At 41.3% G+C, this 19,437-nt stretch overlaps 1 protein-coding gene across 2 annotated transcripts in view; it reads left to right on the plus strand.

Annotated features, from left to right (window-relative positions):
* LOC116985166 (B-cell receptor-associated protein 29-like) overlaps nucleotides 1–19,171 on the plus strand; it is a 34,658-nt gene extending 15,487 nt beyond the window's left edge. For both annotated transcript variants that reach the window (XM_033039718.1, XM_033039717.1), the window contains exons 4-8: nucleotides 3,220–3,370; nucleotides 4,429–4,564; nucleotides 5,335–5,443; nucleotides 13,747–13,847; nucleotides 17,675–19,171. In XM_033039718.1, coding sequence (XP_032895609.1) covers nucleotides 3,220–3,370; nucleotides 4,429–4,564; nucleotides 5,335–5,443; nucleotides 13,747–13,847; nucleotides 17,675–17,710 — 533 coding nt within the window. In that variant the 3' untranslated portion in view covers nucleotides 17,711–19,171. The remainder of the gene's footprint in view (nucleotides 1–3,219; nucleotides 3,371–4,428; nucleotides 4,565–5,334; nucleotides 5,444–13,746; nucleotides 13,848–17,674) is intronic.
* Nucleotides 19,172–19,437: the final 266 nt, after the last annotated feature.

Raw genomic sequence — 19,437 nt, forward strand, 5'->3', positions numbered from 1 at the left:
AACCTTCCGAAGGGTGTACTAAAAGTAGTTAAGTCTGAGGAGCGTTTGTCCAGAGGTATTTGCCAGAACGAGCTTCTGGCATCGAGGACGGAAAACACTGTGGCCTGACCGACCTGGGCAGCAACATCTTCTACAGTCCGCATAGGGTAGTGGGGACGTTTTATAGCCATATTTAAATCCTTGGGGTTGATGCACACCCGTATTTCGTTCTTACCCTTCTTCATGGTGGCGACCATGGTGGAGACCCACTTGGTGGGATCGCTGACGGCTTCCAACATCCCCATTTTAACCATGTTGTTCAGCATGGCTTCCACCTTGTCCTTCATAGCGAATGACACCCTGTGTGCGGCACAAATCACAGGCGTGACAGAGGGGTCAGTAGCAATCTTGTACACAAGAGGCAGCTTCCCCAATTTGTCATCGAAGAGGTCGGGGTACTCGGAGAGTGGGTTCAGCATCACCCGCACTTCGTGGACCGTGCGGTCGAAAGACACTAGACCAAGGTCCTGGCAGGCTTGATTACTCAAAAGAGTCACGCAGTCACAGTCCAGATTGAAGAACGACAGGTCACGGGATGCTTTCTGCAGCACACAGTGGAAGGTGGCCCTCCCCACAGGTGTTAGCTCTTCTCCCCCATAAGCACGTAGTATAGAGCGATCAGCAGTCAACAGCTCATTATTCCTTATCTTGTTGAACAGTGATGTTGACATAACATTCACTTTTGCACCAGTATCCAGCTTCGCAGAAAAGGACTTGTTGTTCACAGTAACGAGCACAGAAGGATCAGGGAGGCGAGATCGGCTATGGAAGAGAGTGTAAATACTGGTGTCTGGAAATGCTGAGCTCAGAGTCTGGGGCAGTGTCGGCAGAAGACTGAGAATCGAGGTCATTATCAACCTGCTGAAGGTTGTTTAAGAATTGTCTGGAAGGTTGGGGAGCGTTCCCACGGGAGCGGCATACAGCTGCAAAATGGTTCATTTTACCACAGAAATTACAGGCTTTTCCAAATGCCGGGCACTGGGACTGCATGGAGTGGACATAACTGCAGTTGGGGCACTTCTTGGTATTCGGGACCCTGGATGTGCGGGCGGGACGTGGCGGAGGGCGAAAATTGTCCTGCCTGCGACGAGGCACGGCGAAGCCCGTTAGATTTACAGTACGGTTTTCAGACCCCCTCAGCCCATGTGGTGGGACTACCACTTCAGCGATACGGCAGGCATGCATAGCCTGAGTTAGAGTGAGGTCCGGCTTCTGAAGCAGATCTGCACGTAGTTTCTGATCTAGCATGCCGGTGACCAGGATATCCCTGGTGAGTTGATCACGCATGGTATCGAAACGGCACCGCTGAGCCAGGTAGCGCAGGTCGGCGATAAAACACTCAACAGGCTCATCAGGCTGCTGCTTACGAGTAAAGAATCTAGCCCGCTCCAATATGCGGTTGGAGGGCAAGTCACAAATCTCCGTAAACTTGCGCAAGAGACATACCGGGTCATTAGCAGATTCCGCCGGCTCGAAGACCTGGTCGTTGTCATCCAGGACCGCTGGAGTGTAGACAAAAGCTTGAGCCCGTTTCATGGCGTCTGGACCGGCAAGGTTCAACAGAAGGGAGGCTTTGACCGCATCTGGGTCATTTCGGTGCACAATATTAACAAAGTGATTGAAGTCCATCACGAAAGTAGCCCATCGTTCCGCAATGTCAGCGTCAAAGACAAGGGGAGATGGCCTTCGGCATGAAGATGCCATGACAAAATGAAATTAAACACTGATACACAAGGGAGAAATAAAAACCGATAAACAGGAGGCGCTAGGCTTATTTGCTGACACCATGTAAAGGAGTGAAGTCTAACACACTGTAACCTTTACTGAATCTTTTATTATAGCACATGGTACACACGTCCCAGCACTGACTGCATCTAGTCTTCAGACGTGCTGGAACCAACAGGGAGGAACAAAGGGAGGATCTCACAGTTATACTGATATGGGTAGGCGTGGTTAGTGGTATTGAGGTAGCTACGTTATAGGTTGCATGCATAAACCATCTACACCTTATCTTGGCTATTTAATTAGTATTCCAAAAATTAGGGGACTATTAACAAAATGATCAAGATTATTATGGCATAAGTCAGTTTTGTAATATGGTGCTGTAAAATCACATTGGAAGGATATGTTTTATTAATTTGAATTGCATCATGCCTATTTTGACTTTAGCTGCCCTAGGTCTTTTTTTTGTTGCCTAATCTGATGACTACTTGCAGTACAACTTCTTATCAAGGGTAAAGTTAAGAGAAAATATTTTATTCGGTTTATTATTTTAGATTTTTAATTTAGTTGAGTTTAGCGATACAGCGCGGATACAGGCTTTTCGACCCACCGAGTCCACGTCGACCAGTGATTCTCATACACCAGCACTGTCCTAAACACTAGGGACAATTTACAATTTTTACCAAAGCCAATTAACCATCAAAACTGTATGTCTTTGGAGTGTGGGAGGAAACGGGAGCACCCACACAAAAAACATACAAACTACCTACAGGCAGCACCCGTCGTCAGAATCGAACCCAGGTCTCTGGCGCTGTAAGGCAGCAACTTCACAGCTGTGCCACTGTGCCGCCCCGTATTACTTTTTGAGAAGAAACTTGCAAGGACTGATTTCTGATTCTTGTGCTCCACAGAGATGCCTGTTTGGTGTAATAGCAGAATTACATTGGGCTTCTATGGGGATGTCATTCATGAGAGAAGTTTGAGTCTAGAAACATTTTTTGGGTAGGTGGTTGAACATTTGATAGAGTGGATGTGGAGAGGATATTTCCGCTAGTGGAAGAGTCTAGGACCAACGACCATAGCCTCAGAATAAAATGACGTACCTTTAAAAAGGAGATAAGGAGGAATTTCTTTAGTCATAGAATGGGGATTCTGTGTAATTCAAAGCCGCAGATAGCTGTGGAGGCCAAGTCAATGGATATTTCTAAGGTAGAGATTGATAGGATCTTGATTATTAAGGGTGTCAAGGGTTTTGGGGAGAAGGCAGGAGAATGGGGTTGTGAGGGAAAGATAGATCAGTCATGATTGAATGGCGGAGTAGACTTGATGGTCTGAATGGCGTACTTCTGCTCCTACAACTTATGATCTTCAATACATTTTTCTAACTGTTTTATTACTAACCTTATGTGGTTATAAATATGTAATCTCATAATTGTGTAATAATCTGTCTGCTTGTAGATGCCATTAGGGAGGTGAGAAAATACTCAGCCAATCATGGAATTGGAAAAGACGAAAAACTGCTTCCAAATATGTACGATCACTTTAACATGAAACTTTTCCGGGCACAAAGGAATCTTTATATATCTGGATTTTCATTGTTCCTCTGGCTGTAAGTACACATAGCAAATAAAATTAGCATTTTTTGAAATCTATTGCTGAAGTGGCAAGAATATGGAGTTATTCTGTTTTTATTTCAGATTTCTAACATCTGCAGCTTTTTTCCTTTTCGACCAGGAATGACCTGTTGGGCTATATAGCCGGTATCTATGCTGTAATATCTATGTAACATGTAATTGTTACTCTAGTGCGTAAAATAATTATGTGAAAACCCAAATTTAAAGAATCACGCCAAAACCAATAATCGGGCCTGTGCAGAATGCTCCAAGTTGAGACGGTGTACAAAAATATCCTGAATTACAACTCAGCAATTAAGTCAAGAGTGTTTAAGAGTCAAGAGAACAGAACAATGATATTTCACATTAAACAGCTTAACATGGCATTAAATGTAATACACACAGATTTAAAAAAAAAAATTTAAACAATAACTTAACCTATTTCAATAAAGTGTTGAGAAAAATGTGGCTTGTTATAAAGACTGCTTTAAATTGCAATAGTCAACTGTATTTCATGGCAGGTTAGAAAGTGCTGCCGTTCTCCAAGGCTCTTAATTTCTAGGTAAGTATGTCATTGAATAATATACTAAAACTTGCATTTAAACTTTTAACAATAAAGCTAAGCCATTTGAATTTACACAATGTGAATTAAACACACTTAATATCTGATAAGGACCCTGATATTTAAAGTATTTGCTTTGGCTCAGTAGTCACACTGCAAACACTCTAGCACCTAATTAGGCTCTTATACAGTTTCAGAAATGATAAATTCTCATAAACCAGATCCAATTGCAATAACATAAAGTGCGAGAAGAACTTAGCTAGTTAGGCATATGACATTTAGGGTCAGGACCCTTCAGTGGGTCCCTCCACAGATGCTATGTGACCCGCTGAGTTCTTCCAGCACTTTGTGCTTTGCTCAAGATTCCAGCATCCTGCAGTTTCTTGTATCTCCAATTGTAATAACATGGTCTTAATGCTATTTTTTACTTAATTCTATTTTCTATTAAAATGTTCCTATAATTATGTCCTTTTTGTGAAATTTTCTTTGCAGTGTTCTTCGCCGAATGATCACCCTTGTCTCAGAACTGGCAATTGCAATGGGAGAAAATCAGGCGCTTAAAGTTCAAACAGAAAATGCAAACGAGGCAGCCAAAAGGTATCTGGAGGAAAATGAAGATCTAAGAAAGGTAACACAAGGATGGGACAAAAATAAAGTTTTGCAAATGCTCAAATTCTGTGATATAAAATTTATTTATTCCGAAACTTAATTTTTAGTTCTCTCTTTGAGTAATATCCCCCCATCTATACCTACAGTACTTGTATTGCCACTTCAGAATTTCTAAGCCACAAACCAGCATTTTTAGTTGAGTGATGCAGGCCTGAACTTTTGCTAAAATGTGCAGTTTTTTTCCAACTTTCATTTCATTCATCTGAAACTTATCCAAAGTGCAGTTTTTACTTTTAAATGATGCAGTGACTTTAAAAGTGATGCATGCACATTGAAAATCTTTAAGCATAACTTTAATTGTATGATACCTATTTTTTTCAGTGTTAACAAATTGAAAATTGATTTTGTTATATTTCCAGAGGGACGATCATTTGATGATCATTTCTGGGTTTTGTATTCAACCATGTAGGATTAGATATGAGCTATCTTTGTACCTCTGGAGTAGTTGGGGCTCCCAGGATGAAGTTTCCCATGCACCTTGCCTTCTGAGCATATTGGAACCTTTAATGGACACCTTCATACCTCAAGCCTCCCACAGAGCATAGATTACAATCGGAGGAATGATGTTCCAAATCCTCTCATGATTCGTATGACTTTGGTTGAATCTGAAGTGTTTATTTCAGTGATTTTCTTTTTAAAGAACCTGCAGCAGACACAAGAAATCTAATGCAAACTTTTGTTATTTGCACTACTTCTCACTAAAGTCTTCATAATTTGTTTTATTATTAGGCTAGTAATAGACATAAAGGTGATGGAAATAAGAAATTGGAAGAGGAACGCGAACAAATGATTAAGGAAGTTGACAAACTGAAGACTGAATTGAAGAAAACCACGGAAGGTAGTACCTGAAGATTTTTTTGTTGTTAAAGTTGTGCATAAGGCTTTCAAATGTTTCCACTTCAACAATTTACATGTATGTAGAAACTTCAACATGGTTGAATGGTTGAGAGTGTTTCATAGAAGTGAAACCAAAAAGATATGAAACAGAAGCAGATAAATGAGTCACATTGCTGAAGATGAATTGAAGGAGCATTTACCATAAGGAACCATTTGTGGAAGGAATTCTAGAGCTTGAAGATTTAGCAGTTGAATATATAACTGCTAATAGTGTGAAAAGCTCGACAGTCAGTTCTGGAGGTCACAAAGCAGTTAATAATAAGCAAGCTTTGTGATATCTAGAGAACTGTGTTTTGAATAAAAATGGTGTGAGCAATATGGATTTGCTTTACAGAAATTGCCAGCAGGTAGAATGGAAGTGATGAATGTTTTTGGAAAGGGTAATTGGCAATGTTGCAGTCATTATGATTTGGAGTTGAAGGAAGTTTCTGCTCATTCATTGTTGGGTGTTGGAAAATAGTCTTGAGAATATCAATTATGTTCAGAGGTGGTGGGGTGATGGAGAATCTCAGCGGCATATGTGAAATTAATTGTTTTTTATAACGCATTACTTTGATGTAATGACCCTTCTTCACATATAGCAGATAGCTATAAACTGATTTGCCAGCCCCACTGAGCATCTATGCTTCACTGTGGATCATCAGCAGATGCAGAAAAATATCCCTGGCTCTACCTCCAATATGAAGCTAGGAATCTGGTTCAATGAGGAGTGCTCTACTCTCTCGATTATCTCTCAATCAACAGCCAAGAAGTGCTTTGACATCTCCTGAACTGAATATTCCATGACATCTAGCTTTCCACATTACATATAAAATTATATAGCTCACATCAACCCCTATTCGCCAATCATCTTCATGTTCACTGATCTATAAAATTTACCATTTAAGCAATGGTTAACTTATTTCTGAATCCCTTTGTGTCCTTGAATTCCATACCTTTGTGAATGATTCCAGTCCAAAGTCTGACGAGATATCTGTAGTCCTACAATTCTGATCCCTGAGCAAAGAAGTGGAAACTGCCATTGATAATGCTTTCTAATACCACTTTCTTACCAAGAATCTACTTATTGATGCCTAGTTTTGCAAGGACTATGTCATTCCAGACTACATCATAGCTTTGATCCACATAGAAACCAAACAATGAATTATAAGAGTGAAGTGAGAATGACCACCCTTGACATCAAGGTAGTATTTGATGATCAAGGAGCCCTAGTAAAACTGGTCAATGACAACAAAGAGAATCACTTCTGTGATACACATGTCACCGAAACAAAGATGGCTGTGGATTTTAGATGTCACTTCAGGAGTTCTGAAGGCAGTATCCAGTGCCAATATCTTAGGCTGCTTTATCAATGACTTTCCGTCATAAGGTCAGAAGTGGAAATGTTTGTTGACAATTGTACAATTTTCCATTCTGTTTGTAACACTTCAGCAAACAAAGCAGAGCATGCTTACACACAACATGATCTGTACGACAATCAGGTATGTGCAGATTAGTGTCAGATAACATTCATTCGACAAAAGTAGTAGGCAACATCCATTTCCACCAACAGAGAGTCCAGGCCAATACTCTTGTCATTCACAGTATTATGTGGCAGCTAGTCGAGCTGCTGACTCTCGAGGTCAGAGATCTGGTTTCAATCTTGACTTTGAGTGCATGTTCTCCCTGTGACCATGTGAGTTTCCTCCAGATGCTCTGGTTTCCTCCCACAATTCAAAGATGTGTGGATTAGTAAGTAAATTGGTCACAAAATTTCCCTTAGTGAGTAGATAAGTGTTAGAATCTGGGAAGAGTCAATGATGGGAAGTCTTAAAAAAAAATATGATCAATACAATGGGCACCCGAGTGCATGAACTTGGCGAAGTGGCCTGTTTCTGTGCTGCGTCTCTCTAAATCAAAATCAAAATCTAAGCACATGGGTAAAATTACGATGAGAAAATGCTCTGCTGTTACGCATATATTTACATCGAACTAGAAAACTTAATTCATTTTTTGAACCTCTCAACTATTGACCAATCCATCCTTCAGAATAGTGGATAATTTTGATATCTATTCTATATCCCCTTCCTGACAGGTACAATTTTGTAGTACTAGATTTTATTAGGAAAAGCAGGTTCCTGTTGGTTTGATGCCTACTTACAAGAGACAGGTAACCTAATTCCAAAGGAATAATTAAGGCGTTCCTGGGGCTGATGAGAAAAATCTTATTATATAGTTTGTTTTCAATCCAAGATTTGTTTAATTTGAATGTCTGTCTCTGGATTCAACGTTTTCTTTGATTAATATCCCTTCTCCTGTGGCACTGAAACCACTTAAGAGTCTTTGTAGTTCCAGTTGCGGCCAGTTAACTTAATACAAGCTTGGATAAAAGTTAAACCTTCCTGTTCGTGTTGCTTATACTGAATAAGCCCAGTGTGCCTTTATTCAAGAACTCTTGTTACACTTTTGTGGATTTTAACATCTGGCAATTGTTCAGCTGCTGCGCCTTGAGGAATTGTAAATATGTGTTGGTGCTCATCAGCAAATTGTAGTGAGAACATGAATAAAATATTGAGTTTAGCATATTTTGAAGTTAGCACAGATTTCTCATACAATCTTCTACCTGTCAAATTTTCAGATATGAAACTTCGATTTGTGGTCAAAATGTAATAACAAGGGAAAAATGCAATTGTAAAGGCTGCAATTTAACTTCAAAGTGGCTTAGTGGAAAAGTGCAGGATAAACCCATTTTAATTTGTGAAGAAAATATTAATCAAGGTTTTGAATTGGCCTCAGACATTTGTTTAGGGATCAACAATTCAAGAAATTAGTAGTTTCTACCTGTTTGGAGGTGGGGAGGAACTATTATGAGCTACATATGATCTTGTTTTTGTTGCGTAGATTTGAGGTATTTTCTCAGATGACACGATAATCATCAACGCAACATTTTATCCTTCAGAAGGTCAAATATCTTCAATTATTTCTTTTTCATTAGTAAGCACTCTTACGGCAGACCATTTTTACTTGAGCAATTTTGAATTAGATCATAAAGCTTTGTAAAGTATTCTGCAATGTTGGTTTTGGAGTCATGTATGAAACAAAGATTTCTTTTTAGAATTTGGGAATGCTGCATAATTGGATAGTATCTTTATGACTAACTCTTTTGTTTGAAATAATGGATTTTACAGTGAGCGGTGAAAGACAAAAATGTTTCCCATAGTAATGTGGAATTAGTTGCTGTCTGTCACTGTTGGCACCAAGCAACCAATCAAATTGAATAATTATCTTGCAGTTAACCAAGAAGTGAAAAAACTCATTTTGTAAAATTAGTATTTTTAAAGATGTGGTGTGAGATGGCATGGGATGAAAATGGCTCTATTGTAATCATGTGTTGTCTTTCCGTTGACTGAAACAAAAAGCTTTTCACTGGAAGATAAAATACAATGTAAAATTATGAAACCATAGACATTTTAATCCTCAGGAATTGACAATCCACCAGTTGATTGTTTTACAGCATCAATAAATATGGTTAAGATTTCAAAACCCAGTCATATCTCAGCGAGCCAGGCTACATCCCTGCAGGGAATGGACAGGTAACATTTTGGATCAGGACCCTTCTTCAGACTTATGGGGGGGGGGGGGGGGGGGCACAGGATGCTGGAAAAGAGAGGTGGGGCAGATAAAGGCCTGGTAAGTGAATTGTGAATACAGGTGAAGGGGAGGGTGTTGGACCTATCAATCCCCCCCCTCTTTATGCCAATAATCACATTATCCAATTTCAAGTAATAACAACCCCCCCTTCCAAATCCTGATACATACACATTTCTCCCAACCCTTGGTCATCCTCATTTTCCCTCCTTTGTACATTCATATCCCATCCCCAAGTTCCATTTCCCTCATATCCCCTTTTTCAAAGGTTATGGGCATCAAAGGCTTGGGCAGTGGTTCTTAATCTTTTTGGTCCCACGGCCCCATCACACATTCTTGGTCAGTACCGTGACCCCCGAAACAAAAATTGGGGAAAAAAATCCCAATTTATTAAAGCATGTCTGCCAATGCTCAGTCAATGGGATAGCTGAAATTGCTTTGCTGCCATCAGGTAATGAAAACGAGGACGAATGCTCGACACGCAGCACCTCATGTCAGCGTCGATCACAAGCCTATTGTGTACCTTTGTTTTCAGAGTTACCATGGTTGGGAATCCAGCCTCACAGCGATAGGTTGAGGGGGACTAGACCAATAGGGTCAGGGGCTTCTTCGAAAGAACAGGACAGTCCTTCACTTTCAGCCAAAACGTGGCGAGCTCTTGTTCCATGAAGTCACTCTTGAGCTGCGCATCTTCACGAATTCGGTAAAATTCAACCTTCGCAGTCACGTCAGTATCGCTGATGGCACCGTCTTCAATGGAAAAAGGTCGGACAATCTACTCATCACGAGAGCGGTCGTCCAGTCTGGGGAAGTAACTTCACTAATTGCCAGAAGGTGGGTTGAGATCTCTTCGTGGAAGTGGCATTCAACATCTGGCATAGCATCCAGGAGAGTCGTCATCTCAGGGAAGATAGTCGTGTCACCATCCTGGACACTTCTCTGATAAAGATGAATCTTCCTCCTGAACGCTGGCACTATGTCACAAACCGTGTGTAGCATTGGGAGGTTTCCTTGAAGTGACAGGTTCAAGGAATTCACCTCGGCGAAGAAGTCAGCCAAGTAAGCAATCTTCATCAAGAACAGTTCGTCCTGCATCTTTTCATGAAGCTGATTCTCCTCCTCGGTACACCCTCTCTCCAAGAACAGCGCTATTTCCTCTCGAAGTTGAATAACACGTTTGAGAACTTTACCACGCGAAAGCCAGCGCACCTCTGTGGAATATGAGAACAGTGAAATCGGCGCCCATTTCTTCACACATTGCCTTGAAGATTCTTGAGTTTGTTGTGCTCCCTCGGATGTGGTTCACAATCTTCACCACATCTGAAAGCACTTCTTGAAGACCAGGAGGGAGAATCTTCATCCCTAAAGCATGGTGATGTATCATGCAATGGGTGAAGGAGACATGGGGAGCGACATCCTTCATGAAGGCTTTGAAGCCGGATCTGCATCCGACCATGGAAGGTGCCCCATCTGTACACACCCCGACAAGGCGTTCCCAGCCAAGCTCATGTTTAATGAGGAAGGCTTCCAGCATTCTGAACACATCTCCCCGAGTGGTAGTAGCCAATGGCTCCGAGAACAGGTACTCCCTTCATGGCTTCTCTTTCGAGGTAACGAACGTAGACTAGCAGTTGGGAACATGAGGCAGCATCTGTTGACTCGTCCAGTTGCAGTGAATACACTGGACTGCTCTTCACAGTGCTCATTACTTCCAGCAGAATATTACTCATATCCGAGATTCGACTTTTGACTGTGTCATTAAATAGACAATAGGTGCAGGAATAGGTTATTCGGCCCTCTGAGCCAAAACCGCCATTCAATGTGATCATGGCTGATCATCCCCAATCAGTACCCTGTTCCTGCCTTCTCCCCATATCCCCTGACTCCGCTACCTCTAAGAGCCCTATCTAGCTCTCTCTTGAAAGTATCCAGAGAACCGGCCTCCACCACCCTCTGAGGCAGGGAATTCCACAGACTCACAACTGTGAGAAAAAGTGTTTCTTCGTCTCTGTTCTAAATGGCTTACCCCTTATTCTTAAACTGTGGCCCCCGGTTCTGGACTCCCCCAACATCAGGAACATGTTTCTGCCTCTAGCATGTCCAAACTCTTAACAATCTTATATGTTTCAATAAGATATCCTCTCATCCTTCTAAACTCCAGAGTGCACAAGCCCATTCTCTCAGTATATGACAGTCCCGCCATCCTGGGAATTAACCTTGTAAACCTACGATGCACTCCCTCAATAGCAAGAATGTCCTTCCTCAAATTAGGGGACCAAAACTGCACACAATGCTCCAGGTGTGGTCTCACTAGGGCTCTGTACAACTGCAGAAGGACCTCTTTGCTCCTATACTCGACTCTTCTTGTTATAAAGGCCAACATGCCATACGCTTTCTTCACTGCCTGCTGTAACTGCATGCTTACTTTCATTGACTGATGAACAAGGACCCCCAGATCCCGTTGTACTTCCCCTTTTCCCAACTTGACGCCATTTAGGTAGTAATCTGCCTTCCTGTTTTTGCTACCAAAGTGGATAACCTCACATTTATCCACATTAAACTTCATCTGCCATGCATCTGCCCACTCCCCCAACCTGTCCAAGTCACCCTGCATTCTCATAGCATCCTCCTCACAGTTCACACTGCCACCCAGCTTTGTGTCATCTGCAAATTTGCTAATGTTACTTTGAATCCCTTCATCCAAATCATTGATGTATATTGTAAATAACTGCGGTCCCAGCACCGAGCCTTGCGGTACCCCACTAGTCACTGTCTGCCATTCTGAAAGGGACCCGTTAATCCATACTCTTTGTTTCCTGTCTGCCAACCTATTTTCTATCCATGTCAGCACTCTGCCCCCAATACCATGTGCTCTAATTTTGCCCACTAATCTCCCATGTGGGAACTTATCAAATTCATCTCCTATGTGGGACCTTATAAAATGCATCTCCTATGTGGGACCTTATCAAATGCAAATTTGAAAGTGAAATCTGAACTTGTTTGACTGCCGTTCCCCCAGCACCAACTTTGCTGCTTTGAAAAGGCATGGCTTGATAAGCTCTTCACCAATGCTGTGAGGTTTCTTAGTCTGTGCGATTCGATAAGCAATCCGGTATGAAGCCTCCAACGTTGCTTCATTTTGATGAGCGCAGTGACCCATCGAATCGATGCGGGAACCCTTGAGTACGGCTTCTTTTAGTTTGAAATAGTCCACGCCCTTCCGCGCCAGGTCGCCGTGACAAGACTCCAAATGGATCTTCAGTTTGCTGGGCTTCGTGCACTCATGGCTCAAAACCTTGGCACAGATAACACATTGCGGCTTGACCACGGATTTTTGAAGCCGAACTTGAGAAATGCTTCACTATACGTGCGTGTCTTGGAAGACATGGTTCACAAAACAAACAGTTCGTGTGTATATACGCAGGGCCTCAGGGGAATTTTATCAGTGGGTACAAAGTTTCTTTCAGGCCCCCTACCCTTCTCCATTAGTCATCCTGTTTTTATCTACTACGGGTTTTATGCCATGAGCTGTAGCCTGCAAGGCAAAAAGGGGTATGGAAGATGAGAGAGGGGTGGAATGGAGCGCTCTGTTGATTTTCTGCATTTGACACCTTATGCTCCTATACTCCATGATAAATTTACTTCCCACATCACCTCACCAGAGTTCCCGGCGCAGCACCAGGCCCACAAACTCCACCATGCAGACAGCACGTGGTCTGACTCTGCTGGGTCCTAGTGCTCCCCCCCCCCCCCCCCCACTACAGGGAAGATCCATCAGCAGTGATGACTCTGCTGGATCCTAGTGCTCCCCCCCCCCCCCCCCCCTCCTAAAGGGAAGACCCATCAGTAGTGATGGGTCTTCCCCTTCCCCCTCTTTTAATCAGGTTACCCTACCCACACACCCGCCAGTTAAAATTCTTCAATTAATTATGGATCACAATTTCTACGAATTACGATATATAAAACAATGTAGGCTCACACAAAATGTGCATGCTAGTCTTCACAATATATAAGCAAACATTTTCTGAGATTTCAGGAAATTCCCAGCCCCCCCTCCTTCGGCTCCTGGGCCCCCTTTTCGACTGGGCCTGGGTACGATGTACCCCCTGCACCCCCCCCCCCTCATAGGCCCTGTGTATACATAAGCGCAAACGCGAACAAAATACTGTGTGTGGTATGTACCTTTGTTAGGTTCCTAAAAATGGGCTCAACAAATTGATGTTATTTACAACCCCTTCATGACCTCCGGAAAAACCCCAAACGACCCCAAGGGAGTCACGACCCCCAGGTTAAGAACCACTAGGCTAGGGGATAACACAGGAGAATGGATCTGACAGAAAAATAGATGGCCGTTATCGAATGGTGGAGCAGACTCGCTGAGCCAAATGGCCTAATTCTGCTCCTAAGTCTTATGATCTTTCTGCTTCTCTTGTTTGCAGAAATAACTTGCAGGAAACCTCCATGCAAGCTATATTAGGAGCTCTGTAGAGTGCATTATTGGAGAAGTATTCTGGAGATGAATCCTTTTCAACTTTGAAAGTTGTTTGCAGATTGTAAGTTGAATTTAGTAATTGGTTTTTAATTATATTTTAATTCTTAATTCCTTTTGTGGTAAAGCCCTTGAGAAATCACAGATCGAAATGGTTACAACCCGAAAACAATATGATGGGCTGACAAGGGAGTATGACCGACTTCTGAAGGAGCATGATGGGGTACAGGTAAGAACACTTGTTTTAGTTTACTGCATAATGTCGAGACCATTCTGACATATAAAACAAAAACCTTCATTCATTTTCATTACCGTTTGAATAATCTCCCACAAGTAGTTTCTTAGCCGACTCCATCTCCCTTCAAATGTTAATGCAACATACCATGGGGGAACTGGAGCTGTGGCGGGATCATCCGTGTGAATGAGAGCATCATATATAGGGGTTATAGTGAAGTGGTCACACCCACGGTACAGACAGAAAGTAGATGGTGACCACCAGGAAAGTAAGTACGCAGAAACTACAGGAATCCCATATAGCCATTCCCCTCAAAAACAAGTGCACCGTTTTTGGACACCGTTGAGCGAGAAGATTTCCAGAGAGCAGCAATCAGGTCTATGGTGCCGGTATTCTTGATGCCTTGGAGCGTCTGCAGAACAATCTTAAGGAACAAGGTAAGAAGCCAGATCATTGTGCACATTGATACAGGTGACATGATCTCTGGTTTACTCCTGGTGCCATGTGCTAGCGAGTGTAGCAATAGGATGATGTGACGGGTGAATACATACATGACTGAGAAGAGTTAGTACAAGGGACAGGAATTTGTTTTGTTTTTTTGGATCAATGGGATCTCTTCTGGGCAGAGCGGACTTGCACAAAGGAATGGGTACACATGAACGACAGGGAGACCAATATTCTAGTGGGTATATTTGCTAGTATCACTCGTTTAAACTAGGTTGTCCGGGGCACAGCATCCAATGCAGTAGTGAGGCAGGTGGGAGGACAGAAGTCAGTGCAGATCTCAATGACAGCAAGTTTTGTAGATGGGACACGCTGGAGCACAGCATGGAATAAGGAAAGATGGTTGGATTAAAATGCATTTGTTTCAATGCTATGGACCTGACGGGTAATGCGCATGAACTCAACCTGGATGGTTACATGCGGTTCGGATGTGATTGCCGTTATAGAAACTTAGCGAAGGGAGGGACAGGACTGGCAGCTTAATGCTTCAGGGTACAGGTGCTACAGGCAACAAAGAAGTGAGGGTAAAAAGAGTCCAACGAGTTGCTTTATCGATTAAGGAGAACGTCACAGCAAAGGTCCAAGATGACATAACTGAAGGATTGTCCAGTGAGGCTCTATGGGTAGAACTATGAAATAAAAAGGTGATCACCTTGTAGGGGTTGTGCTAATGGGCCCCAAATAATCAATGGGAATTGGAGGTACAAATACGTTGGGTAAATGCAGACAGCCGCCAGAGTAAAGGTTTTTGTAACTTTCTGAATGTAGACTGGAACTGCCATAGTGCCAAGGCTTAGATGGGGTAGAATTCAGGAAAGTTTCTCCAGGCAATATGTAGAATGTATCCTACAAGGTACAAGGCAAAGTTTGACCTATCTGACCTAAGGAATTTGGCTGGGCAAGTCACTGACGTGCCAGTGGGCAAGCCTTTTGTGACCAACAACCACAGTTTTATCAATGGTAAAATAATCATATATAAATACAGTATCTGTCCACAAGTTAAAGTTCTAAATTGGGGCTGGGACAACTTTTGATGACATTAGGCAGTTGACAATAGTAGTTATTTGTGTTAAAAGGTATGTCGAGGAAGTGGGATGCTTTTAGGGTGAGAGTGAAAAGACTTAAAATGGAATCTGAGGAGCAACTTTATCGCATAGTAGGTAGCGTGCATATGGAACAAGCTGCCAGAGGAAGTAGTTGAAGCAGGTACAATAACATTTAAAATACATTTGGACAGGTGCCTGGATATGAAAGCTTTAGTGGGAAATGGACCTAGCGTGGATGGACCATATTAGTCGGCATAGATGAACTGGGCCAAAGAGCCTGATTCCATGCTATATAGCGCGTTTGTCCAACCATCAAACACCCATTTTCACTAACAATATTGGTTCCATTTTATTCTCCCACTTTCCTATCAACTCTTTCCAGGTTGTACCACTCATATACACACATCAGTTTACAGTGGTCAACTATCCTACTAACCTTTATGTTTTGGGGATATGAGAGGAAACTGGGGCACCGGGAGGAAACCTGCTCGGTCTGGGAGTATACAAGCTCCACACAGGCAGCACCCGGACTGAACATGGATCCATGGCGTTGTGAAGGAGCAGCTCTGCTCGCTGTGTGTCCCTGACTGACACCAGGGTGGCCACAGAAGTGTCCATCTGTTCCCCTCTCCAATGAATTCCGCATTTATGCTCACCTATACTTCTCAATACCTGTGATCGTGATACAGGCAACAAAGAAATTCCCATTAATCATTGCCAAGCTTTCTGATGTCTAACATTCTCATATTCGACCATGAAATTCTTATTGATACTTTAATTGTAACTTCTACACCAATATTTTCAATCTTTCCTGCTAACTAGTTTTCAACTTATCAAACTATAAAGAGGAAAAAGAAGAAGGGTCTTATGTCCTTTGTATGCTTTTACCAGCATCTGCAATGTTTTTGTTTCAACATATCAAACTCTTTGACTGAATCCTTCTCAGACATAACATTTATAAATGACACTAGTTGTGTCTACGTAAAACATAGTAAAGATTTGGTTTGTCTTAGTGGGAGTTTTATCTACAAATGGTTATGAACTTATACTTTAGCTTTTACAGACTATTAAATAGTTTCTGCTGAAAGTTCAGGATCTGTGAATAGTCTGACATATTTTAGTGGGCCTGTTATGAAACAAAGCCCAAGGCAGTCTTGAAATTGGAAATGGAACAACAATGCTCAGGATGACTAGCACCATAGATGGTAAACAAGTAAAAGGCATATATTTTGAATATCTAATTGACTTGTCAGTGCTGATATAATGATATTCGTAAAAACTGTCATAATGAACAATTGCTTGAACAATCACCTGAAGAATTAGCAGAGAAAATCAAAATTGGAAGTGTGAAAATGCTACTCCACTACCGAGAGGGGTAACAGATAATTGTTATTTTGTGTGCCTATTGTGTACATTTGTAGTACTTTACAAACACTTTCGCTTGTGAAATCGAAAGTGTATTACAAACTCGTATTTCCAACATTAGCGCCTATTCTCTGTAAACGACGTGCTACTTCCTCCAGTATTCTTCCTTGGTCGCTATCTGTATACTGAAGGGCAATTTATTGCATCTCCCCACCTTTTGGCAGCAATTAAGCACCTTTTACCCACCCTCTGCAACTTGCTTCCTATTAAAAAAAAAGCCGTTGGTCTGGATTGATCAATAAGAGGTTTGTAAGTTTTTCAATCTTCCCCAATTCTGTTCCTATAGCTCATGTAGCATTCCCACAAGAAAGAGTGCAGCAGAGCGATGGGTTTCCAGGCAGTTAAGTCATTCAGTTTAGTTTATTATGGTCATGTGTACCAAGGCACAGCGAAACACTGACAAGACTGAGATAAAGAGAAATGTCTTCGAATGGTTGTGAGTCTTTGAAATTCTCTACCACAGAGGACTGGAATTTATTTCAATAAGCATATTTAAAACAGAGATGGCTTGATCTTTTTACAGCAGAAGAATGTGGTATTGTTGGGATCAGTAGAAAAAAATTGAGCTGAAGACAAACGTTAGATCGTCCAAATTCTTCTAGAATAAAGTGGCAATCTCAGTGGGGGGGGGGGGGGGGTGGCGTTTAGCCCACTAATTCATTGGGTTCAATGAGTTTACAATTACCATTTTAGGAATGGGGCGAAAAATGGACACATGTGAATCCATGTCAGGGAATACCTGATGAGTATTGCTTAATTCCTCCATAGTTTGTTCCATAGAAACCTAGCAATGAATGCCAAAAGTCTATGAATATTAGCTAAGATTTGTTGTTTTTTATTTTTCAGAACCTTGTTGACAAGCACGATAAGAAAACTGAGTAAATTGCAAAAGCTTTTGCTTTGTGCCTTTGGATATCTTCTGCAACAGCTGTAAATTTATTTTTTGTTACCTGGATAATGAAACTAAATGTGAATGAGTCTCTTCTGAAAACAATTGGGTTGAGGGCTTTTGACTTTGACGAAAGAAGTGTACAGTTTGTAATGCTTTGCACAGTTCATAGATTTAAATGGAAAGATGGCAATAAGTTGGAATGTGACTTGGTCAGATTTGGCTGCCAATCAACATACTTGTGGATTCAGGCCATATCTTTCTATTCACTTATTTTAACTTGCAGGCACCACTATCCCACAAGTGCAATCTGAATTCTCAAAGTTAGCTATTTGACCTGCCAAAAACCTTGAAATGTACCTATCTGAATTTGCTTAATAGAACATAATACCACTGGTAGTCCAGGAGGTTTTGGTGAAGAATCCTGGCACTCCCATGCTGTTTATACCTCCATCTTGTAACTTACTTTGGAACTTCACCGTCACAAGGGGAGACGAGGGTATTCTTTCATAGTTCCCAAAAGTTTACTTACCAACACCTCCAGGTTAAATGTGGGATAAATTAATATTTTATTTTTCAATTAGAACTTTCTGAATGGCCTGGAGAGATATGAATTATAATATTGCACAGGGCATTTGACATGTGTCTTACCCTATTCTTGCCTGTGGTTGTCGGTAAACTTGTATAGAGCTATAGGTCCGATTTTCATTGTCCATTACCTTTTTAAAGTTGTTTTTTTTCACAGTGTAACCTCCATTTAAAGCTCATAATGGAAAAAAGCTCTTGTCTTGGCAGTTGGCAGAAAAACAAACGTTTCATGTTTTATCGTGGAAATGTACTTCAAACTTAAATGTGATGCGAATAATTTAAAATAAAATTTCGAAGAACAGTTAGGCGGTCTGCATTCTGTGAAATTTCTGGTTGATTATGACTTATCTTGGCAAGAATCAGGAATCGCGGACTAATATTTTACTGAGTTGTGAATATTTTGTTTTTGTCTGAACGTATTCGACTGAATGTATATTAATGCTAGAATGTAAAAATATTGTCACATTCAATTTGGTGCTGACTTAGAAATATTTAATCTCCTAATTTTAATTTGATCGGAATCTATCTAAAATGTAAGTATTCATGATTTTGAAAGCTGTGTTTGTTCTTACTGCTGTATGTACAACATAAATGGAAAGATAGCACTGGTAACTATGTATTCCCTTAATCTTTCTTAATAATGCACTGCTCTCGGCCCACAGATCACAACATGTGGAGAATATTACTGTTTTGCAGTGTTTGAAATGTAAACATGAAAATTATTTCATTTTCGAGGATCATATAGTTCATCAAAGAACTACCTAGCCAGCCTAAAAATGATTGTTGCATGTCAATTAAATTAATTATTTTTACATACTGCAGTTTTTGGTCAAATATCTCATGCTTGTACAATAAAAATATAAAATCAATTATGTTTTATTGCAATAAATGCAAGATTAATTTGTTTCTGTAACTGAAGCATCCTCTTCTACCTGATCATTAAAATGCACAGAACTGGCTTACTGATAGAAGGCAGGGTTGGTGTGGAAGGACAATATTCAGGCTGGAAGTCTGTGACCAATGGAATTCCACAGGGATAAAATGAATTGGATGTAAATGCAAACATAGATGGGTTGGTTAGTGAAAGCCCTGTCCCACTGTGCGAGTTCACCCAAGAGCTCCCCCGAGTTTA

Source organism: Amblyraja radiata, chromosome 21 (assembly GCF_010909765.2).
Source record: "Amblyraja radiata isolate CabotCenter1 chromosome 21, sAmbRad1.1.pri, whole genome shotgun sequence".
Taxonomy (NCBI): domain Eukaryota; kingdom Metazoa; phylum Chordata; class Chondrichthyes; order Rajiformes; family Rajidae; genus Amblyraja; species Amblyraja radiata.